The 21,963-nt window shown below is 41.4% G+C and overlaps 1 protein-coding gene and 1 long non-coding RNA gene across 2 annotated transcripts in view; one reads left to right on the top strand and one right to left on the bottom strand.

The window, feature by feature from the left end:
- Positions 1 to 5,652, top strand: part of TUT7 (terminal uridylyl transferase 7) — a 38,925-nt gene extending 33,273 nt beyond the window's left edge. The window contains exons 25-27 of the mRNA XM_026652339.1: positions 2,048 to 2,124; positions 2,334 to 2,397; positions 4,652 to 5,652. Of these exons, the coding sequence (XP_026508124.1) occupies positions 2,048 to 2,124; positions 2,334 to 2,397; positions 4,652 to 4,719 (209 nt within the window). The 3' untranslated portion in view covers positions 4,720 to 5,652. The remainder of the gene's footprint in view (positions 1 to 2,047; positions 2,125 to 2,333; positions 2,398 to 4,651) is intronic.
- A 12,529-nt stretch (positions 5,653 to 18,181) lies between these two features.
- LOC112104028 lies at positions 18,182 to 21,480 on the bottom strand. Its single transcript, XR_003369816.2, has 3 exons — positions 21,397 to 21,480; positions 20,833 to 20,884; positions 18,182 to 18,441 (listed from the first exon to the last, which is right to left on the bottom strand). It is a non-coding gene; the product is annotated as an uncharacterized LOC112104028 (long non-coding RNA).
- Positions 21,481 to 21,963: the final 483 nt, after the last annotated feature.

Here is a 21,963-nt window from a genome sequence, read left to right as displayed (position 1 = left end):
CCTTCTTTGTGAAAACCTGAAACGAAGTCATATAGCACTTATGCCATTTCCACATTTTCTGTTATTCCCCCCTCATTGAGTAACAGGGCTACCCCGTCCTTGGCCTTTCTCTTGCTTCTAATGTATTTGTAGAACGTTTTCGTCTACTGTTTACGTCTCTAGGTAGTTTAATCTCATTTTGTGGCTTGGCCTTTCTAATTTTGTTCGTATATACTTGTGTTATTTGTTTATATTCATCCTTTGTAATTTGACCTAGTTTCCACTTTTTGTAGGACTCGTATAAAGTAGAAAAGATGAGGGGGTGCCCCCTCGTTAATCACTAGCCTCTGAAGGAATACAGAATTTCAGTATCTCCCGAGTGGCAAGATGCCCTCCTTGGAACCTTTACATAAGCCTCCAGAGTATTTAAAGCCACTGAAATCTTCCCCTTCCTCTTCTTCCTGGCCATTTAAAGTGGCATTTGTCATTCCAATCGTCTCCATGAGGAGTCTCTCAAATCAGGCCTGTTCTACACTACAGCATTTCTCCTGCTGATGTAAGTCGCCCACTACACCGACATAACAACTCCACCTGTGAGAGAGGCATAGTTCTTAGGTCCATGTAATTAGGGCAGTGCAGTGTCTGTGTAGATACTGCATTACTTACATCACCTGTTGGCTGTCAACTAAAGCTGCCAGCCCCGCACGTGACTCAGAACTGGAGTCGCTCTCATGCCCTGGAGTGGCTCCAGCTGTCAGTGCCCCACAATGCCTCACAGTTAAGTTGGTGGTAACACTCCTGGTGGGGATGCACACCATTGTCAGAGGGCATAGTGTGAACATGAATCACAGCAGTAATTACTGCGGTGGCTGTATGTCGACCTAACTTTGGTCGACTTAATTTTCTTGTGTACACTTGCCCCTAGTAAGAAAGCTGTTTTGCGTTTTTTTACAAGAATAAGGTTGTCCTCTTGGATGACATCAAACTCTTTCTACCTCAAGAGAGTATGCTACCAACAATGTAATCCTTTTGGCAGAAGACAAATGGCACAAATATAGATGTTAACAGCTTAAAGCTAATTTTTTCTATGTATTTTTCTTAATCAAGCTTGGGTGAAGAAGAAAAAAAGGTGTTCAAGGATTCTAGCCAAGTAGATCTGAAATGAAGTTTCATATCCGTGCTGCACCCAGTTTCTGACCCTGAGTCACTTGTCTAGTTTTCCACGTCACTGTGCATCAGATGTAAACGTCTTGTACTTAGTTCAGAGATGCAAAGCCTTGACAGTGTCTTCTTTCACATTTCCCCTTGCCCACTCATTCTGCCAATGCTAGCTACATTCTGCCAGTGCCACCTTATCTCACACGTTTCTCCATGTCTCTCTTAAATCCTGTGCCCTATCCTTGGAATTCACTTCCCAAACCTAATTGGTCAGATTTCCTCGTACCTCATTCACATTCCTCTTAAAAATTCACTTCTACTGTCCCGTCTCTGAAGTGTGACGTAGGGAGAGTGAAGACTAAAATATATTTTACTGCATTCAAGTATTCATTGCGGTGGGAGCAGCTTCAGCTGTTTTTCAGTCCAGGTGACCTGCTGTATATTGACCCTTGTCACTTCTAGCATATAAGTGTGGTGATGAGGTTGTCGAATGTATATGTAAACTACATTAATCACGGAGAGGTGGCTGTTGCCTATCATTACGTGTGTGGGGGGGAGGGTGGTCCTGCTGAAAAATCTTTTGTACTCTGGAAATTGTTTTCTGTGTGGCCCCAGAAGTGTTCTCTTATGATCTATGATTCAATTCCCTGGTCTCCCTTGGATTTCCTGTATGACCTTGGGCAAGTCACTTCTCTATCTGTGCCTAAGTTCTGTCAAATGGGGATAATAGTTCTTCCCTATTTCTTAAGGGTGTTGAGGTTAAATACACTAAAGATTGTGAGATGCTGGGATACTATGGTGATGGGGGAGGGGGAGGCATGCATACAAGTGTCTTTTTAGAGATAATGATCCGTTGTTGGAGATTGTTTTTACCTTTTCAGTAAATTTTCACTTTATTTTAATTTCTCAGGCGGATCAAAGTCAGAAAGTCTGTGTGGATCCCCTTCTTCATCCAGTGCTGTTAAATATGCTGGGAGACTAAATCAGGTAAACACTGCATAATTTTCTGAATCACGTTCTTCTTAAGTATACTTAAAACCATTTACAGTAGCAAGCTACAATTTGGCTCAAGTTTTCAACTACGATACACTTTTTTTTGGTAGGTACAACGCTGTTTATCTGTAATCCAATCAACTGTTCCCTGCCTAATAGTTGAATTTTATATGTTCGCTTATCTCTGTATGTCTCTCTTTTAGGGAATACTTTTACATGAGGAAAAAAAGAAACAAAAAGGAAAAGTGTTCTTGAGTCCCCAAACAGGTTTGTACATTAGATTCCACTGAACAGCAACGCAGATATTAACTTCTGATTAATAACATTTTGCTGGGGACCAATCCTGTCCCATTGACTTTTTAATGTTAGTGGGATTCAGATATTGGCAGCAGCATGCTGCTTATCAAGAACATTTTTTTTAAGAAGAAAGCTGCAGGCAGGTTTCCACTGTTGCAGCCAGAGAAGGAGGCACGGGGACATGCTGAGCGCACCCATCACATGCAGGTTTGCAAGACTGCAGCCACAGGGGAAAAAGTGGGAAGATATGCATTCTCTGCCTGCAAATCTGCCTGCACACAAGGACTGCACAGGAGGTTAGGGGCTGCCAGGGCCGGCTCTAGGATTTTTGCCGCCCAAAGCAAAAACAATTTTGGCTGCCCCCCCCCCCCCGTTTTTTAATTACCCCACCCCCGGCCCCGCCTCAACTCCACCCCTTCCCCAAATCCCCAGCCCTGCCTCCTCCCCCCAGGCTCTCAAGCCTAGGAGGGAGGGAGGGGGAGAAGCGCGGCCACTCGGAGTCTCCCCCTCCCTCCCAGGCTCTCAAGCCTAGGAGGGAGGGAGGGGGAGCAGCGGCACACGAAACAGCTGTTTCGCGCACTGCGGCCACTCGGGATCTCCCCCTCCCTCCCAGGTTTGAGAGCCTGGGAGGGAGGGTGAGTAGCGGCGTGCGAATCAGCTGTTTCGTGCGCCGTGGCGAGCTAGGGCGGCCGGGGCACATTTTTAGGGGCGGCATTCTGGCGCCGGCCATGCCGCCCCTAAAAATGTGCCGCCCCAAGCACCAGCTTGTTTTGCTGGTGCCTAGAGCCAGCCCTGGGGGCTGCGAGCTGAGGGGGGGTAGGGCAGTAGCTGGAGGGCAGCTGGATGCCAGAGCTGCATGGTAGCTCTCCCTGTGCTCTTCAGGCTGCAGCTTGCTAGGGGGTGCAGCCAGGGAAGGAAGCAGTGGGATGTGCTGAGTCGTGATCCCCAGAGAGCACAGCGAGAAGTACAGTGCAGCCCCCTCTCCCTGCTGCTGACCTACCTGCAGGCAAGGTTCAGGGCTGCAGCCAGGGAATGTACTTCCCAGCACTTCCTTCCTTAGCTGCAGCCTTGCAAACCCACCTTCCACTTATTGGCAGCTGCTGGATAATGGCAATATTTTGCTGTTGACCAAGGGGTCGCTAATAAGCGGAATCTACTGTAACTTGAATTTCTTAATTGACATTACAGTACCCTGTCTTCTGTGTTGAAACTGAAGGCAGTTTAGACTTGTTGCTAGCACCCTTTGGGCTAAGCCCAGCCTCTTTGTCCACCAGAAGTTTTTTCCTCTGGCAGCAGAACCAGGAGGCAGTTCAGCCTTCCCCTACTTTGGTTAGTTTTATTTCTTTATTTACAATCAATAGTTATTTGGTTTGTTTTTTATGGGGGGAACTGGGGTGGGGTGTGACAGCAGAGTACACTATTTTTGTTTGTATCAATTCCTTTCCCTTCTGTCCTCCTGTTTTCTGCCTACTTGGGTCTCTTTATGTATCTTGGAGTGTTCCTTTCAAGGATCATATGTGAGACCTCCCTCAAAGAAAGCCTAAATAACCCTCTAGAAATCCAGAGGATCAATTAATTTCTTGGGGGCCAGGGCATTAAAGCAGTTTTTGTACAAACCAACTACCAATCAGAGTAGGAGACAGCAGTCCGATCATGACAAAGGATAGTTAAGCTCAAGAGAGAGCTTTAAAAACAATGCAAACCACTGCCTGACTGAAAAGTAAAAAGATCCCCTAGTAAGGGAGCTATACTTGCACCAGATCCCCACGCTGTGAATTCTGTGTTAAAAGCAGAATAGGACAGTAACCCCCTTACACACTTGTTTCACTTGCTTAAAAAAATAAATTTTAATCAGGTATTATGGCCAAGTTTTAAAAAATGACTAGTGGTTAAGCATTTGTTTTAGCCTGCCCAAAGCTTGACACCTCATAGCAGTCTGATTTTTGTCAGATGGGTGCTTAATGCTCTTTCAGCAGGGAAATAGGTGTTCCCTGACCCTCTGAAAGTCAGAGGTTGAGGTGTCAATCTTTAGTTTACCATGGTTGAATCTAATCTGGCTCAGACCAAGTGTGTCCAGTTTGTTCTTTCCCCCTACAGTGGAACATAAAATGTGGAGCACACTTAAGATTTTGGAAGCATGGCTTGTTTTTGTGTTCAGATCATTGCTTTTCTACTTGGTTACAAATTCAATAAGGTGACACTTTCTTTTTTGGTTTATGTTTAGGCAGCCTTTCCAGTAAATACATGGCTCAGGGAAAAGCCTCACAGAAGAAGACCCAACAGGAATCATGAGGGGATTGAAGAACTCTGAAATTGCAATACAGGCTATCCATTCACTTCAAAAATTAAGTTCATTTTGGCTAAAGCTTCTGGGCTCACAAGACAGCAGCACAAAACAATCTTCAATTTAAGTTTAAAGAAAACATGGTATTTTATTTTAATTAGATTGCTAAAAGTCAGAGGCAATGGATTTTAATGCAGTGCTCCTACCTTGGACTCCTGCTCTTAATAGATTATTTGAACATTTTAATAGAAAGCCATGATGTCTGTATTTGTTTACTAGGTAAAACATGTAGATAAGAGCAGGTGCTCATTTTCAAGATTTTAATGTTCAACCTGACCCTTTCAAAGTGCACCAAAATTGTGTGCAAGCCAAATATAATGTTTTATTTTTCTTCAAAAATTGACTTTTTGAAGGAGGAAATGCTATTTATTAATGTTGATTGTTTACTGAATCCTTGTGTAAAGTGTTTAAAATGTTTGTGGACTACTACTGATGTATTTGCAAACATTTTATCTGCAGAGAATTGAACACACAAACATTAGTAAACTTTTTTGTGAAACACCTGTGGACACACTGCCACTGAGTTGTTTTTTTTTTTCCATTTGTGATTTGAGTTAATATGCTGCTGTGCTTGTGTACAGTAAAAGACTGAGAAGCAGGTTAGTCCTGTTTGATGCTGCTAAGAATCTTTCCCATAGCCTATAAAATACAACAGACAAAATTGCTAAAAGGCAGAAAAAAGTGATAATCAGCAATTGGGGAGGGGTGTTAAATGCTTTTCTCTTTTCCTAAAACGTGAAGAGGATCCAACTGCCAGCCAAGGATTTAATTAGTGTTGTCATCTTATGATTTACTTGAAGTCCTTTTGGAACTGGTACTGTACCTTCATACCCTGCTTGGGAGGGGGGAATCAATACAGGGTAAAAATGAAACCACTGTTATTTATGACTTTGAAATAAAAAAACAAAAGTTAAAACTTGAAATTTTTACATTTCTCCTTATCTTGTACTTACAATTCCAAGTGCAAAATTCAATAGGAACATAGGATAATATATTTTTACTCTAACTACTTATTTAAAGGTGTTATGTTTTAAGACTAATAGTTCCTTTCACCAAATGTCTACATCTTTATTAAAGTTGTAAGCTGGGATTTTCAAAGGGGCCAAGGGAGTTAGGTCCCCAACTTTCGTTGTGTGTGTGTGTTTACATATAGCCTAAAATTCATCACTTCATAAATCTGTTCTTACACATTAAGAGGAATTTTAGCCAAAGACGAACAGAAAATGACCACATTCAGGTGATGAAGTGATATTGACAAACATTCCAACTTCATAGCTAATGGTACTTTATCATAAAACTAAAATTCAGTCTTTCCTTTGTGGGCTACTTACGGTTTTTGTTGTACTGTTTATTTGCCTGGCAGCAAAATATAAAAGTTGCTGTGTTCTGTGTATACAATGGCTCAATTAGCCCTCTATTCAAAGTTTTCTTTGAGAGTGAAAGATAAGAGCTTTTATGGAGCTAAGTGCGTTAAGAGACCCCACACCTCTTCCATAGACGATATTCATTATTTGCTCCCTATCCCATAGCCTCTCCCTTCCCCCTGGGTACCTTTTGCCATGAAACATTCAAGTATAAAATTTTCCTTGCTCAACCAGACTTCAGCTGTAGGCTGGTTCTGTGGATGCCCTCATCTTTCCCCCTTCCACTCTAGCCCAGGTTATTGTTGGGTTTTTCTCTTGTTCCTTTGGGGAGCTAGCTGGAGAGGGAGGTGTTTCTCTAGGCAGCTCTGAATGCAGGACTCCTCCGGGAGCCTGGGAACCACAATCCCAAACCTGAAGCTCATGTCAAAGCTACTAAAGCCACCAGTACTTTAGAGATAAAGTTCACTTTACAACTTGTGTATGGGATATGACAGGATTTTTTTTATTTTTTTTTTTTTTTTGCTGATCCTGCAAGCCTTCCATATGCTGAACTTGGGAGTTCCTCACAGAGCTCAGTCAAGCTCCCACTGAAGTAATCAAGAGACTGTAGTTAAGATACAGGCAACAATTTAACTCAAGAGAAGATATATTAAATAAAAATATACAAATCAACTGCAATCAGGATATTCAGTCAATATAAAACAAATTGATAAACTACTTCATCCTAATATAATATCAGACAGGATAGCCAATTCAGGTGAATGATTTAACATTCCTTGCTCATCCTAAAGTCCCCATAAACTCCAAAGGAATTTGTGTGCACAGGAAATGCAGGGTTAGGCTCTAAATTAGCTTTCTCATGGAGGAAGGTGCAGAAAAATTCAGAGTAATACAGACAAAAACATACACTACATATCAATTGCAACAAGTTTGGGATGACTTTTTAAAAAATAACCTATTCCACATTCTCCTTTCAGATACATATAAAGGCAGCATATCTAATCACTAGAGCACAGGTGGAGGTGTTGATAAAATGAGTTCTAGTCTCAGCATCACTGGGTGGATAATTATTTCATAGGGTTACGCTGTGAAGAATAGTTTATTGCTTGTCAGATACGTTGGAGAATGTAGACCAATCCATAAATCCTAGTATTTATTTAAGTGACTGGTGAATTTCTTAACACTTTGATTCTTTGACCCACCTTTAGATAGCTAACAAACTCCAAATTATTAATTTGGCTGCCAGTGTCTAGCCAAAGGATCTGAGTCACACTAATGGCAGCACATGGTAAGAGATTAAATAATAAGGTATGCTGTGTTGAAGAATACATTAGAAAGAAGAGACAATAGGGGATCTGCCTATTTGCATGTACAAGTACTTTATTTGTATGCACAACTCAGCTGTCAAACTCAATTACTGTGTGGATTTCCTCCTCCTTTGAGAATCTTGTCCCAAAACTTTCAAACACAGCCTTAGGAGCACAATACTGAATTTGAATCAATCTGCAGTAGAACTGATGTGACCCTAAAGGCACTTCACAGCTGGTGGGATTTTTGTGCTGCAGAGTAGTTATTTTACTGAGGAATCACATGTTAGTAGTGCTTTTTTCTGATAGGAGCTTCACTTTTACAAAACTGGGATTATTATATAACCAAATCTCTAGTGGATGGCAAAGTCAGAAAAGCTGAGTTTTCCTGGGGGAGGAGAGGAGAAACCACAGTAAAAAGAAAATATTGCCATGCAAAACATTAAACAGACACTACACTTTCTCCCTCAAAACATACAGCATTACATTTTGAGGTCACATCACCTTTACACTGTGGTATGTACGCTATATTCCCACAGCAGTCAGAATGTTATCTAGAAAGCAACTGAGTAGAGTGATGTCAAGTTTAAAGGAAAACTAAAAATTCAAAGTAACAGGGAAAATTAGCATCTCTGTCCTAGCATCTCTATAGTTAATTTTAACAGGCACTTAACACCCATTATAATGAAGGTTTCAAAATAGTTTGTTACAACTTCCTATTTTCACATGCTAATACTTTTCTGAATAATTATCTGAGGCTGAAATTTTTGAGGCATGGACTCTGCTTGAGTAAGTGTCTAATTTTATTTAAAATTTGGCTTTAGAATTTAGGTTAAAATGGCTATTTAGATGCCTACAATTATTTGAGGTAATAGAACTGACCATTAAATACCTCAGGTGGGGGGTTGGCTGGAAGTATTGCCTGTGCATTCCCAGACTTTCTAATATTTAGGGTTTTTTAGTAAATTTATGATTGGAAGGTTTCAAAATATTTGGGTAAGTGCTTAGTGTTTATATGCTTCAATTTTCTATTGTCTTTTTTTTGTTCACAGGGAAACTTATATGTAAATTATAGTGGAGGATACCTTCAGTGATGATCCACTTCTCCAGTTGGATTTTATCAGATTACTTTTTTGTAAATAGGATTAGAATTACAAGTCCCTGAAATGATCTATAAAAACTCTGCTTTAAGACTGAGGGCCTGAGCCAACTCTCATTGAAGTCCATGGGAGTTTGTCCACCGATTTGCTTATCTATGTGACATCTGTTCCATTAGTAACACCCTTGATTTTCTATATGGAGACATCCAATTGAACATATTTAGAAGAGCATATTGCACTTTTTAATTGTAATATTCATAATGCGTTGCTGACACTGAAGAGAGGCTATGTGCTTGCTCTGTTAGCCAATTTGTACACACAATTATGGTCCACGCACACAAAGGTGTACTTTTGTATACACAGTTAGGAATATTTAGTATCAAAGAGTAATGGCTAAGTATAAATCAAGATGGCAGTTGTTTAAACTCACCTGATATAGTTTTCTTTAGCTATAGAGAAAACAGCTTTTCCTTCTTATGTCTCTTTGGAATGTTTCGTGTCTGTCTTAGATCATCTTTCACTACACCACCCCCATGGCCTTTGCTGAATATTTGACATACTTCCTATCTTTCCTACGCAGTGGGATAGTTTGCTTTTGTGCCCTTAATAATGTCTCTTTGAAAAACTCCCAACTGTCTTCAATTGTTTTTCCCCTTAGATTTGCTTCCCATGGGATCTTACCTACCAACTCTGAGTTTGTTAAAGTCTGTCTTCTTGAAATCCATTGTCTTCATTTTGCTGTTCTCCCTCCTACCATTCCTTAGAATTAGGAACTCTATCTTTTCATGATCACTTTCAAATGCTCAACCAGTTCCTCCCTATTTGTCAAAATCAAATCTAGAACAGCCTCTCCCCTAGTAGCTTTCTCCACCTTCCAAAATAAAAAATTATCTCCAATACATTCCAAGAACTTGTTGGATAATCTGTGCCCTGCTGTTTTATTTTCCCAATGGATGTCTGAGTAGTTGAAGTCCCCCATCACCACCACCACCTGTTCTTTGGATGATTTTGATAGTAGTTTAAAAAAAGCCTCATCCACCTCTTCTTCCTGGTTTGGTGGTCTGTAGTAGACCCCTACTATGACATCACCCTTTTTTTTACCCCTTTTATCCTTACCCAGAAACTCAGTCTGTCTCCTATTTCCACCTCACTCTCAGTCCAAGTGTATACATTTTTAATATATAAGGCAACACCTCCTCCCATTTTTCCATGCCTGTCCTTCCAGAGCAAGCTGTACCCTTCTATACCAATATTCCAGTCATGTGTATTACCCCAAGTCTCTGCGATGCCAACTATGTCATAGTTGTTTAGTTACTAGCATTTCGAGTTCCTCCTGCTTATTCCCCATACTTCTCGCACTAGCATACAGACATCTAAGATATTGATATGATTTCTTCCCCTCCCCCTGTTCTGTCTTGTCTCTCATTTATCTCTGCTATAACACCCCACACTCCCTCCAAATTCCAACCCTTCTCCGAGGTCTCCATGTTTTTGACTTACCTGTGGGCTTCGGTCACCTGCCCCCTTTGAACCTAGTTTAAAGCCCTCCTCACTAGGTTTGCCAGTCTGTATCCAAATACATTGTGATAAATGAAGGGGTGGGGGTAGCTCCGTTTTATGGACAGCCAGTTAGCTGTAAAACCCCTCTTGGTAGCTGTTCTCTGCTTGCTTTACCTGTAAAGGGTTAAAAAGCCTCTCTGCATAGATACACCACCAAAAAAAAAAAAAAAAAAAGGGTGGGCACCTGCCCAGAAGAGCCAATGGGAGGGCTAAAACTTTTTAAAATTGGGAAAAACCTTTCCTTTGTCTGTTGTTCTCTCTGGACTACAGGGACACGGAGCAGCAATGCTATAAGCAGGAATGCTGTGTAAGGTTTGAACCAGGTATGAAAAATTATCTTCCATACCTAGAAGGAATCACTGGGACAGGGAATGTTTAGGTAGACACGATCAGGTTTATTTCTTTATTTTGGTTTGTGGCTCTCCTTTGTGCTAAGCCCAGATGCTTTTGTTTGCTTGTAACCTTTAAGCTGAACCCCCAAGAAAGTTATTTTAGGTGCTTAATTTTTGGAATTGCTCCTTTAAAATCTATCAAAAGCCTCAGTTCCAGATGTATTTTCATCTTTGTTTTTAATAAAATTTACCTTTTTTAAGAACAGAATTGGATTTTTGGTGGCCTAAGAGGTTTGTGCATGTTGTTTAATTAGCTGATGGCAACAGCTAATTTCCTTTTTCTTTCTCAGCTCTTCCCTGGAGGTAGGTGAAAGGGCTTAAGAGGTTCAAGGGGTTTTTTTGCATTTGGGTGGTGGCAGCATTTACCAAACCAAGGTCAGAGAAAAGTTGTAAACTTGGGAGTGTAATACAAGCCTGGAGTGGCACGTATTAATTTTTAAAATCCTTGCAGGCCCCCACCTTCTGCACTCAAAGTGTCAGATTGGGGAATCAGTCTTGACATATGCTCTTCCCCTTCCTGGATGGCAGGAAAGAGATCACTTGATCATTACCTGTTAGGTTCACTCCCTCTGGGGCACCTGGCATTGACCGCTGTCGGTAGACAGGATACTGGGCTGAATGGACCTTTAGTCTGACCCAGTATGGCCGTTCTTATGTTATGTTCTTATGATAGGTGGACCCCATCTCTGCTTAGCAGTCCTTCTTCCTGGAACAGCAGCCCATGGTCAAGGAAGCTGAAGCCCTCCTGGCAACACCATCTTCGCAGCCAGGCATTCATCTCCAGGACGCATCTGTCTCTGCCTAGGCCCCTACTCTTGACCGGGAGGATCAAAGAACGCCATCTGCACTCTCAACTCCTTCACCCTTACTCCCAGAGCCCTGTAGTCACTTTTCGTTTGCTGAGGGTCATACCCCACAGTATCATTAGTACCCACATGGATAAGTAGCATGGGGTAGTAGTCAGAGGGCTGGATGATCCTCAACAATCCCTCCATAACATCTCAGATAAATACAGTAGGAACAAAACCAAGGGGAGAGGGCATGAGAATCAGTAGCTGCACATGGTGCAGGACAGGTAACTCCAAAGCCATGCACACAACACCACCTACAAATCCCAGTGAAAGACTACCATGGGAACAGAAGCAAAGAGGAAAAAATATGTCAGCAGTGCCCCCACATGTGTAATATATATACACTGTCTCTGCTCCTCCATTTTTCAACACTGGCAGCTCCTCACTGCACAGAATATATTAAACTGGAGTGTAGGACAATGGGGAACAGAGACATCAAGAGAGCATGAGAAGCTGTGGTGTACCAAAGCTTGCTGCACCTGCCATCTAACACAAATTAACACTGTCCGCTAACTCACAGCTCCTTCTATATCACACTGATGAGACTGAATATGGGATGGGACAAAAGCGATCTTTTCTGTAACACTATCAAAGACTGTGGAGGTGATAATTCACATTTCTTCTGCTTTCATTAGTGGGACTTAAGCAAAACTCAAAGATGTACACCTTAGTCTTTTGTTTTAGCTCTTAACACAGATGAAGCTACAATACATCAGTCACACAGCTTCACTCTAGCCAATCAAATAAGTGTACTTATTAACTAGTTTCAATACACTCCATCCTATTGGCATAGTAGCTGTGACATGAGCCTCAGGTTTGGGATTTTGGTTTTCAGGCTACGGGAGGAGTCCTGCATGCATAGCTGTCTAGAGAAACGCCCTCCCTCTCCAACTAGCTCTCCAAAGGAACAAGAAAAAAACCCAACAACCCCCCCAGGCTGGGGTGGATGGGGGCACGATGGCTTCTCCTTCGAGGGGGGGTCCCTGTGGATGCTCCACTTCAGGTATCCATGTGCTCTGCACTTGTAATTGGAGATTTCTAGTAGCAGTGCCCAGTGGGATCACGCATGCGCTGTCGCCGTCTCGTGCTGCCTTAGGCAGTTACATAGTGCTGCATGACCAATCATACCTCAGTTCCTTCTCTACTGCCTTTGGCTTGAGGCGGAGCAATTAGCAGCGCCGCTTACCTACTTTTAGATAACATAGCTTTATAGTTAATAGTCAAGCGAGACAGTCAATCACTCTTACCCTTTATACTTATTTATCCCCCTTATTAGGAAAATATGTTTAGGCTTCTATAATGTTACTGCTCCCCTTCTCAATTAGGGACAGAACCTGTCTGGCATGCCCAGATTGCTGGGCTTTAAATGCTGCCTGACTTGCAGACTGTCAATCCCTATTTCTGACGGACATGCATGGTGTGTTTGCTATCTGGGCGAGATACATATCCCTCAAAAGCGTCCACATTGCATTAATCTAAAGGCCAGAACAAGAAAAGTGAGAGGTCTTCAATCTAAGATCCTTATGATGGAGAAATCTCTGCAACCTGCCTCAGACCCTGCCCGGCCAACGGTCGCCATTGGCAGCCTCTGACAGAGGTCTTGCCTCAACAGCCCCTACGAAAGAGCCTTTGTCCAAGAAGGCTACAAAAAAGCAGGCTCAGACTTCATCACAGCAGGAATCGGCTAAGAAAAAAGCGTTCCCCAACCGCCAAGACTACGTCAGTACCGACGGCACTCAGACCTTCCGGTACCGCGAGTTCCCAGAGAGTGAAAGACCATAAGTGGGCAAGCTCTGACGGAGGCTCATAGGGCAAAGTAAAACCCACCACCCCGGGGTGGCCCTAGACTAGCTGCCAGCAACTGGCACCCTAGGCGAACCATGCAATCGGCACCCCCAACCCCAAAGGCAGATCTAGGCTGAGGTTTTTGGTAAACTGGGAAACATTTTTCCCCTTTTAATGTTAAAAAAAAAAAAGAGGCTTAATTATTCGGTTTGTGCGTCCATCTGTCCAACCAATGTTTCTGACATAAGATAAAATAGAGACATGAAATTTTCAGAATAGATTTGTACACAACTAGATGATATTTCAGTCCAATTTCAAATAAAAATGCATTAAAAATGTTAGTTTATTATTACAAATCCAAAATCATCCATGACACTATCCTGCTTTAACTGCCATTACCACCACATCCAATAGAGAAAGAAATAAGAAAACTCTTCAATGAACTTTAACCTGTATTTACAAAACACTCCGAATAAAAAACACTCTGTGCTCTTAAAACATGACTTTTCTTGCTTTAAGTTTTGAAAATTCAGTCACTAGTTCTTTTAGATCCAGTTTTCCAGCTATTTCATGCTCTATTGACATTGTGGCAAGTCCAACAAGTCTCTCTTGCACCATTGTTGAATGCAGATATGTTTTTATCAATTTTAACTTTGAGAAGCTACGTTCCCCACTAGCTACGGAAACTGGCAAAGTTAAAAGAATGAGTAGAGCTATAAAAATCTTTGGAAAACTGTGAGTTTATTTTCACAAACAAACTTCAGTACTTCTTTAGGAGTCAAATGCTTCTTAAGTCGTCTTGAAAAAGCCTGAAGCTCACTACACAAATCTGTAGCATCAATGTCTTTTGAATTTTCATGAGTCAATGCTGACTCCAGTTTTATACAAAAATCTCTTATCTGTTTTGCTGTTTCCTTTTGCAAGCTGTAAATATCATATAGAAAGCCAAATACTGACTAGCTGCTGCATCTGTTGAAATCTTTCATCAACCTAGTGAATAGCAGTATCAAGGACTGCGAAGTAGAAATTCACTTTGAGCCTTTGTTTTGGGTTCTGAATGGGTGTGTCTAGTCCTTCACACGAAAACTGCTGTTTCTTTTGCTGAATGCGAACTGGCTTTGGTTCAAATTCTGTTGGAAAGTCTATTTCTTCAGCAAGCTTGAGAGAATCTACCAGTGTTCTTTCGAACCCTTCATCACTTCTGAATTCTTCTGGAATAGTTTTAGTTTGCTGCAGTTTTTGAATAGCAGAATGTATGTTCAAGTTCTTTTCCTGAAGCTGCTTACTAGTGAGGTTAATCTTGAAAAGGATATTACAGTATACCACAAAATGAGTGAAGTCACAAATTTGAACTTGGAAAGGCCATTTGCAAGAGCTTCTGCATCTGAAGGTGCTGTATTGCCAGATGATCCAGTAAAGGTAGTATCATCAGAAATTTCAATTAGGGCATCATAAATGTTTCCAAGTTCATAGCGAAGAGGCTTCAAAGCATCAATGCGACCCGCCCGTCTTGTCTGACTAAGTGGTTTCACATGGTGAGTCAGAATCTCGGCATGTTGAACCTGAGAAAAACACAAACACGTTGCACCAGGTCAAAGAAACTGCTTGCCTCCAAACGGCATTTAGCAGCATCATTGACAACCAAATTCATAGTGTGCGCACTGCAAGGAATGAAAAAGGCCCTAGGATTGATTTCCATCATTCTCCTTTGCACACTATTGTCTTTACCCTTCATATTACTCCTATTATCATAGCCTTGGCCACGTAAGTTTTCAACAGATAATGACATTGTTTCAAGCTCCTGAAGAATAGTTTCAGTCATAAATGCTCCAGTCGTCTCCTTCAGTGGTATGAAACCCCAAAAAGGTTCCTTTATGAGCACTTCAACATTATCTTCATCTGCAGACTTTTCTATATCCACAAAACAAATGATCATCGTCATTTGTTCAGCATGACTCACATCTGGTGTACAGTCCAGTATTATTGAAAAGCATTTTGCAGAATGGGCAGCTTCTACAATTTTCTTTTTAATGGCATTTGCTAAGATTTGAATCAGTTCATTCTGCATATTTTTTCCTAAGTAATGAACCTGTGTTTCATGATCAGTTATTTTACGTAGATGCTTCTTCATGACTGGATCAAACAAAGCTAGGTATTCAACATTACCTGGCGTGTATAATTTTTCATTTCTACCGTGACCATGGAATGCTAAATTTTGCCCACTGAGAACTCTCACTAAAGCAATCAGATGCTCTAATATTTGTTGCCAATATTCTTCTTTTTCCTTAAATCACACAAATTTTCTGATAGTTTCCTTTTTTCAATCGTAATTCAAGTTCTTTCCAATTTTGAAAACATTCCAAATGTTCTGTACTTTTCATGTGAAGAGAAAATTGAAGATATGTTTTTCCAGTCCTTCGAACCATTTTCAGTAAGTGATGTACCAATTGCTTGATTTCTAAACAACTTGCAGCAAAAGCAAAACAGAGTCCTTCGACTCTGAATATTGTAACCAGTTTCAATGAATTTCTTCCCCATTAATGAGTTTCCTCTTGTAATGCTGAGCAGAGAATTTTCTTTTATTTCCTTCCTTAGGGAAGGGAAATTCATGAACTTGTTCAGGTTCATGTTCCACGAGAATTTGCTGCACACTGTTATCACATCTGGGCCATGAAGCTGGGTCCCCATACTGTAACTTGTTTGTAACTTCCTCATCCTTTCTTCATTTACTTCAATTTCTGCATGTGTCTCTGAAGGTGAATAAATTGCCTCCACTTCCATATCAGTCTGATGCTGTGAGCTGCCTTCATCTAGAAGTAAGTTTCCATCAACTTGAGTTTCCAAACTGCTTTTTTGTGGATATGAGCTACCCCTCATCTCGAAGTAATATACCTTCATCTTGATGTTCCAAACTGTTTCCATGCGGATGTGAGCTAACCTCCTCTCCAAGTAAAATTCCTTCATCTGGATGCTGTGAACTGCTTCCATCTTTATTTGGATTAAAGAGAAGATATTTCAGGAAGGATCCCTGCTGTTTTGCTTGGTACTTTTCCTTCTCAGCCTTTTATTTACGATACTCAGCTCCTGAGGATTTTCTTTTTCCTCTTTCTGCCATGGGGCATTTGAATATTGTTATGTACTGTGCTCCCGACTGCAAGCATTATAGCGTTAAGGATAGCTGACACACTCACCACATGGTTGGCGAATTAAACCACATTGCAGCCATCCCAACACGTCTTTTCACTGCTTAAAAGTTCAGTGATTAGTAACATACACTCACTTACCTATTAAAACAGTTAATTACAGCGTTTACACAGAAACAAAATGACCTTTTTCGACATTATAACCCGATACCGGTTGTCTGGAAAGTAATCCCCTTCCTCACGGTTACCTGCTTGGAGTGTGGCGTCATCACTTTTGTAGTTTATTAAGCGTTAATGCTGTTACTTTTCTTTTATAGACCTTATTTACTATATGTGAACCAGTTATAACAAAGAAAAGTTCATAATTATACAGCCCGATAACGCTAAGGTTTAATAACGCTAAAGATTCAGCATTATAAATCCAAAATGTGAGTAAGACGTTATTCTTTATTCTTTGGCACCAAAACACCACAATTTTCCACAGTATTCGCTCGATTCTTAACCATCTACCTGCGACATGTGTTAAAATGACCGCTTGACATATATCAACTCACGATATCTCCGCTGTAAATGAATTTCCGGCTACGCGACCTTGATGTATATTTGAGTTAGGTGTCACTAGCATTGCAGCTCTTGCCACTGGCGGATGTGTTTCATTGTGGCTGAGTTATTGCTTAGCAAAATTGCGGAGTGGTCATCTTGACCCTACGTCACAAATTGAATTTTTTTTTTGCTAAAATATTATTTTTGCAGTAAATAAAAGATTTGATATATTAATAAATTCTCAGAAATGTAGAGAAATTAATTATAATTCATATTCCCTCCGTATGCACACGGGAATTGAAATAATGACATCTTCGTTATTTTATTTGTATTTTTTTTTCATCTTTCTTTTTTTTTCATTTTATTTTTTCCCTCGAATTTGGTGCCCCATTTAACTTGGCACCCTAGGCGACCGCCTAGTTCGTTTATATGGACGGGCCGCCTCTGCCTCAGTACCCAGAGAGCCAAAAAGACACTCGGCACTGAGCGGCACAATGGCACCACCTGTGGTACCTACACAGCACAACACAAGATCCACAGCACCGGTGGCTACTACTCACACTCCCATACCGCCAGCAATGCTGACATTGGTACTGGCATTCATAGTACCACACCAATTCCCACCTCCCATGTCATTCCCACCAAATTGGTCCTACTGGGACCCGTGGGCAGTATACAGGGCACAACATCGCAAGCCCCGCAGCCCACCAAGTTCGAGAGCACCACAATCTCTATCATCACCTATATCAGGATCCTCAGAAGCGCAGGAGGATGTGACTGAAGAAACTGAGGAAACCTCAGACCAAGAAGCCTTACCACCAGCGAACCTGTCATCTTCATCACCAGATGAAACTATAATGCCCCCACCCCATACCACAGTGGATGACTTCAAGCAATTCCAGGAACACTTCAAAAGGGTGGCAGTCCCTGGACATATTCCTAGAAGAGGTACTTGAATCGCAGCACAAACTACTGGATATACTTCAGACATCTACCTCAGCAAAGATAGTGTTGCTGATTAAGGATGCTATGATGGAGCCTGCCAAAACCATCTGGCAGACACAAGCAACATCACCCCCATCATGCAAAAGATAGTATTTCTTATCCTATGTGCCATCTAAAGGAGTGTAGTTCTTGTTAACACACACCAAAGGGGAAAGCAACACCATACTAGAACAACCCCGTATGACAGAGAATGAAGAGGTTAGACCTCTTTGGTCACAAGGCATAGTCATCTGCAGCACTGCAGTTTCGCATAGCTAATTATGAAGCCCAACTGTCAAAATACACACAAATATTTTGAGAATGTCAGAATTCATTGGCAGCTTACCAGAAGACAAAAAAAGAACAATTTAAAGCCAACATTGCCGAAGGCCATCTCATTGCTAGGACAGCATTGCAGGGCTCACTTGACTCTGCGGAAACAGCAGCATGCTCCATTGCAACATCAGCCATCGTGCAACGTGCATCAAGGCTCCATCTCTTGGGGTTCCCGAGAGAGGTGCAGTCAACAGTCGAGGACCTGCCCTTTGAAGGCCCAAAACTATTTGCGGCCAAAACTGACAAGTCCCTTCATTCTCTGAAGGACTCTAGGGCAACATTAAAATCCCTGGGCATCTATACACCTGCAAATAAAAAGAAACAGGTCAGATATTATACACAGAGATTCCCATTGCCAACGTACACACAACCGCACAGGCAGTTTGATCAATGCCACAAGCAAAGCAGACCAGACGTCGACAAAACCAGAATCAACCTTCGATGTCCCAACAATCCACCTTGAGACAGCACTCTTGGAAGTGTGGTCGAGGGCACGAGACAATCACTCATTCTAATGCTGGAACTATTTCCTGACCATTTGGATATAGCTTGTCACTGTTTTACCAAGTCTGGCGCACCATCAGTGCAGACAAAGGGGTTTTGGAAATTATCCAAACTGGTTATTTCATCCCTTTTATCTCCATCCCACCTCCCCATCCCTCTTTAGGGACCCCTCTCACAAGTACCTGCTGCACCACATTATACACCTAGGTGCAGTGGCATCCGTACCCACACAGCACAGAGGCAAAGGGTTTTACTCACACTATTTTCTAACACAGAAAAAGACGGGCGGGTGGAGGCCCATCCTGGACTTAAGAAAACTCAACAAATTTGTAAAACCCAATGTTTCAAAATGGTGACACTAACAACTAAAATTCTAGCATTAGAAAAGGGGGACTGGCTCTCGGCCCTCAATCTACAGGACACGTATTTCCATGTTACCATCCATCCATCACACAGAAGATTCCTAAGGTTCACACTAGGAAAACAACACTTCCAATACAAAGTACTATGCTTCAGCTTATTGACCGTCCCAAGGCCTTTCTCCAAAGTTTTAGCAGTGGTGGCAGCTCACCTCTGCAGACATGGAGTCATGATATTTCCATATCTGAATGACTGCCTCATAAAGGCACCAACACAACATGAAGCAATAAATGCCACACAGAGTACGATAACCCTTTTTTATGATTACAAATAAACACACAAAAAGTCAACACTGATATCTGTCCAGAAACTGGAATTAATCGGAGCTGGTCTCCGATCAATTCAACAGCTACAGAAACCCTACCTCATCAACACTCATCAACTTAATATCAACAGTGACAGACAGTCCACAAACATCTGCCAGAAAAATGCCTACAACTGTTGGGACATATGTCAGTAACGATGTTTATCGTCAGACACGCCAGGCTACCCATGAGATTGTAGAAACCGACAAGAAAGGAGCACAGAGGAAAAAACTACGAATGGGAGGAGAGGAGGGGAATCCTGTTCACGAGTTAAGACAATGGATTTTTGTACTGTAACTGTAGAGATACAAACTGCATCCTTCACCTAGGAGACAAGCTGACAGCATGCATCTCTTATGAACAGAGGGTCACAGCCAACCTTGCTGCTAAAAGCTGGGACAAAGATTTTTTGGATGAGACAACCTTTATGAGACAGGAAAAATGTATTAGTTAAGTTTAGGCCCTGGCTCTTTTTTTGTTAAGTAAACTTAGATTTGTTCATAGTGAAAACAAGTATAAGTGTTGTGTGTTAAGCTGAGCTGTGGTCTAAGGAGTAACTGGGAAGCTGTGGTGTACTGTCCCTTTGGGAACAGCAGGTCTGGTAATTGTGTGAGTGTCCAGTGGTTTAGGGACTGGACACTGCAGGCATGCTTGGAGGACTCGGGTGTTGGAGTGTGCCTATCACTAACCTGGAAAGAGTGAGTGGGGCCTGTGGAGGCCTGGAGGGGAAAGTTTGTGTTGCCAGTAGCTGATGGAGTGATCCACATGTAGTGTTGTTGTAGCCGTGTCAGTCCCAGAGACAAGGTAGGTGAGGTAATATCTTTTATTGGACCAGCTTCTGTTGATGAGAGACTCTAAGGTATGTAAAGGAGCACACTTTACCCTAGGGAGATTTGCACTACATTATGGGCTAGCAGAGGAATATTACAATCAACCTCTGTTTCTGTGATACCATCAGCAGTGCTCACAGAAAGAGCTTGGGGATTATTATAGAATGTTACACCTTAGAGTGTTGTGGTACACAGAATTTTAGGCTACCACCATATAATTCTATCCAAGGCACCTGCAAGGACTTAAGCATGTGAAGTAAATGAGACTACACAGTGCATGAAATTAAGCAGGTGCCTAAGTCTCTGCAAGATCACTGACTAAGTAAATATAGCAACATAAAAACTCCAACTGTTTTCCTTAGCTGTGAAGACATTTTGGAATTCAATGTACAAAATGCTCCCTCCTCCAATTATATAAGCTTAATACCTTTACTCTTGTACCCTGACAATTTACTAGTGTATAAGAAGAATGAAACTATATATGGAGACAGACTTACATTAGTCTGGAAAAATGAAGTAAGCATTTGATTTGATGCATCTATTTAATAAAAGTTTTGCATTCAGTGAAAGACTATTGTGATAATGGCAAGGGGTGATTATGAAATGAAACTGAAAGCAGTGAACAAGTATTTCTTACCACTATTCTTCAGACTTTCTTGTACAAGTAAGAGAACATCTGGTTGAGCCATCTGTGAAATGGAATCAAAACAACAGAAGTTTATTATTTAAACTACTGAAAATTTTGAAAAATGTAGTTTTTAATGATGGATTTTTAATACTTTCATATTGAAAAGATAGAGGAGGATCTTGTGGTTGGCGCAGGATCACTGTGACACCTAAGGCAAGTCACAACATCTATCGCTCAGTTTCCCCATATGTAAAATGGGTATAAATATCCTGATCTGCCTCACAGGGTTGCTGGGAGGTGAGGTTTAACTCATTAGTGTTTGTGAAGTGCTTTGAGTCCCTTGGACTGAAGATGCTATTAGCACAGAGTAATACCACGACTACTACTACTTTAACAATGGATTAAAATGATTTTAGTTAAGATACAGTTAACGATAGCTCCCCTTGGATCGATACATTTTTGTAAATAAAAATCCCATTACCACTTGGCACCTTTGTTATTACTTGCTTAAATGTTACTATAAAAGTCAATTAAAGCCAATTTTACATCTATAATAAAAATGTGCTCACTTACATTGGCTGGAAACTGGACATCAATGTTTACATCAGAAGTTTTGAAACCAAATCTGCTACAGGAGGAGCCGTACAGCCTTAGCGAGCAATCTGCAAAGAAAGGAATTTTTTGAATTTACTCAACATCTTAATCCAAATCTTGGGTTGGAGTGCAGCCATTTTGCAATGCCTTGCCAGCAGATTCTAGTCCTAGAACTGGTGTAGACAGCCAGAGGATCACCCCAATTGTGAAGTATCTTTCAGTAGCATAACAGTTCCTACACCTTATCCCTACAGCTGGTGAAGGGATTAAGCCACACCCAACAGGGCATGGCTTGGGCCTCCTTTAAGCCCTGCTGATTCCCAGCCACTAGGTCAGTGGCAATTAATGTAATTTAGAGCAACCTTCAGGCCAAAATGTTGGCACTATGTCACCAAGCAGAACATACTGACAAAATCAAATTATATTAGTGGTACAACTTGTCAAAATTTTAGAGATTAAGTTACTCTTGTGGAGAAAGATGCTTTTTCTTTTTAGTATGTTTGACAATCAAACCAAATGGCAGAGTTATACCTGGCAATTGTTGGT

This window comes from Terrapene carolina, unplaced genomic scaffold, assembly GCF_002925995.2.
Source record: "Terrapene carolina triunguis isolate 2854851 unplaced genomic scaffold, T_m_triunguis-2.0 Scaffold113, whole genome shotgun sequence".
Lineage (NCBI taxonomy): Eukaryota > Metazoa > Chordata > Testudines > Emydidae > Terrapene > Terrapene triunguis.
This window is presented reverse-complemented; position numbering and strand designations above follow the sequence as displayed.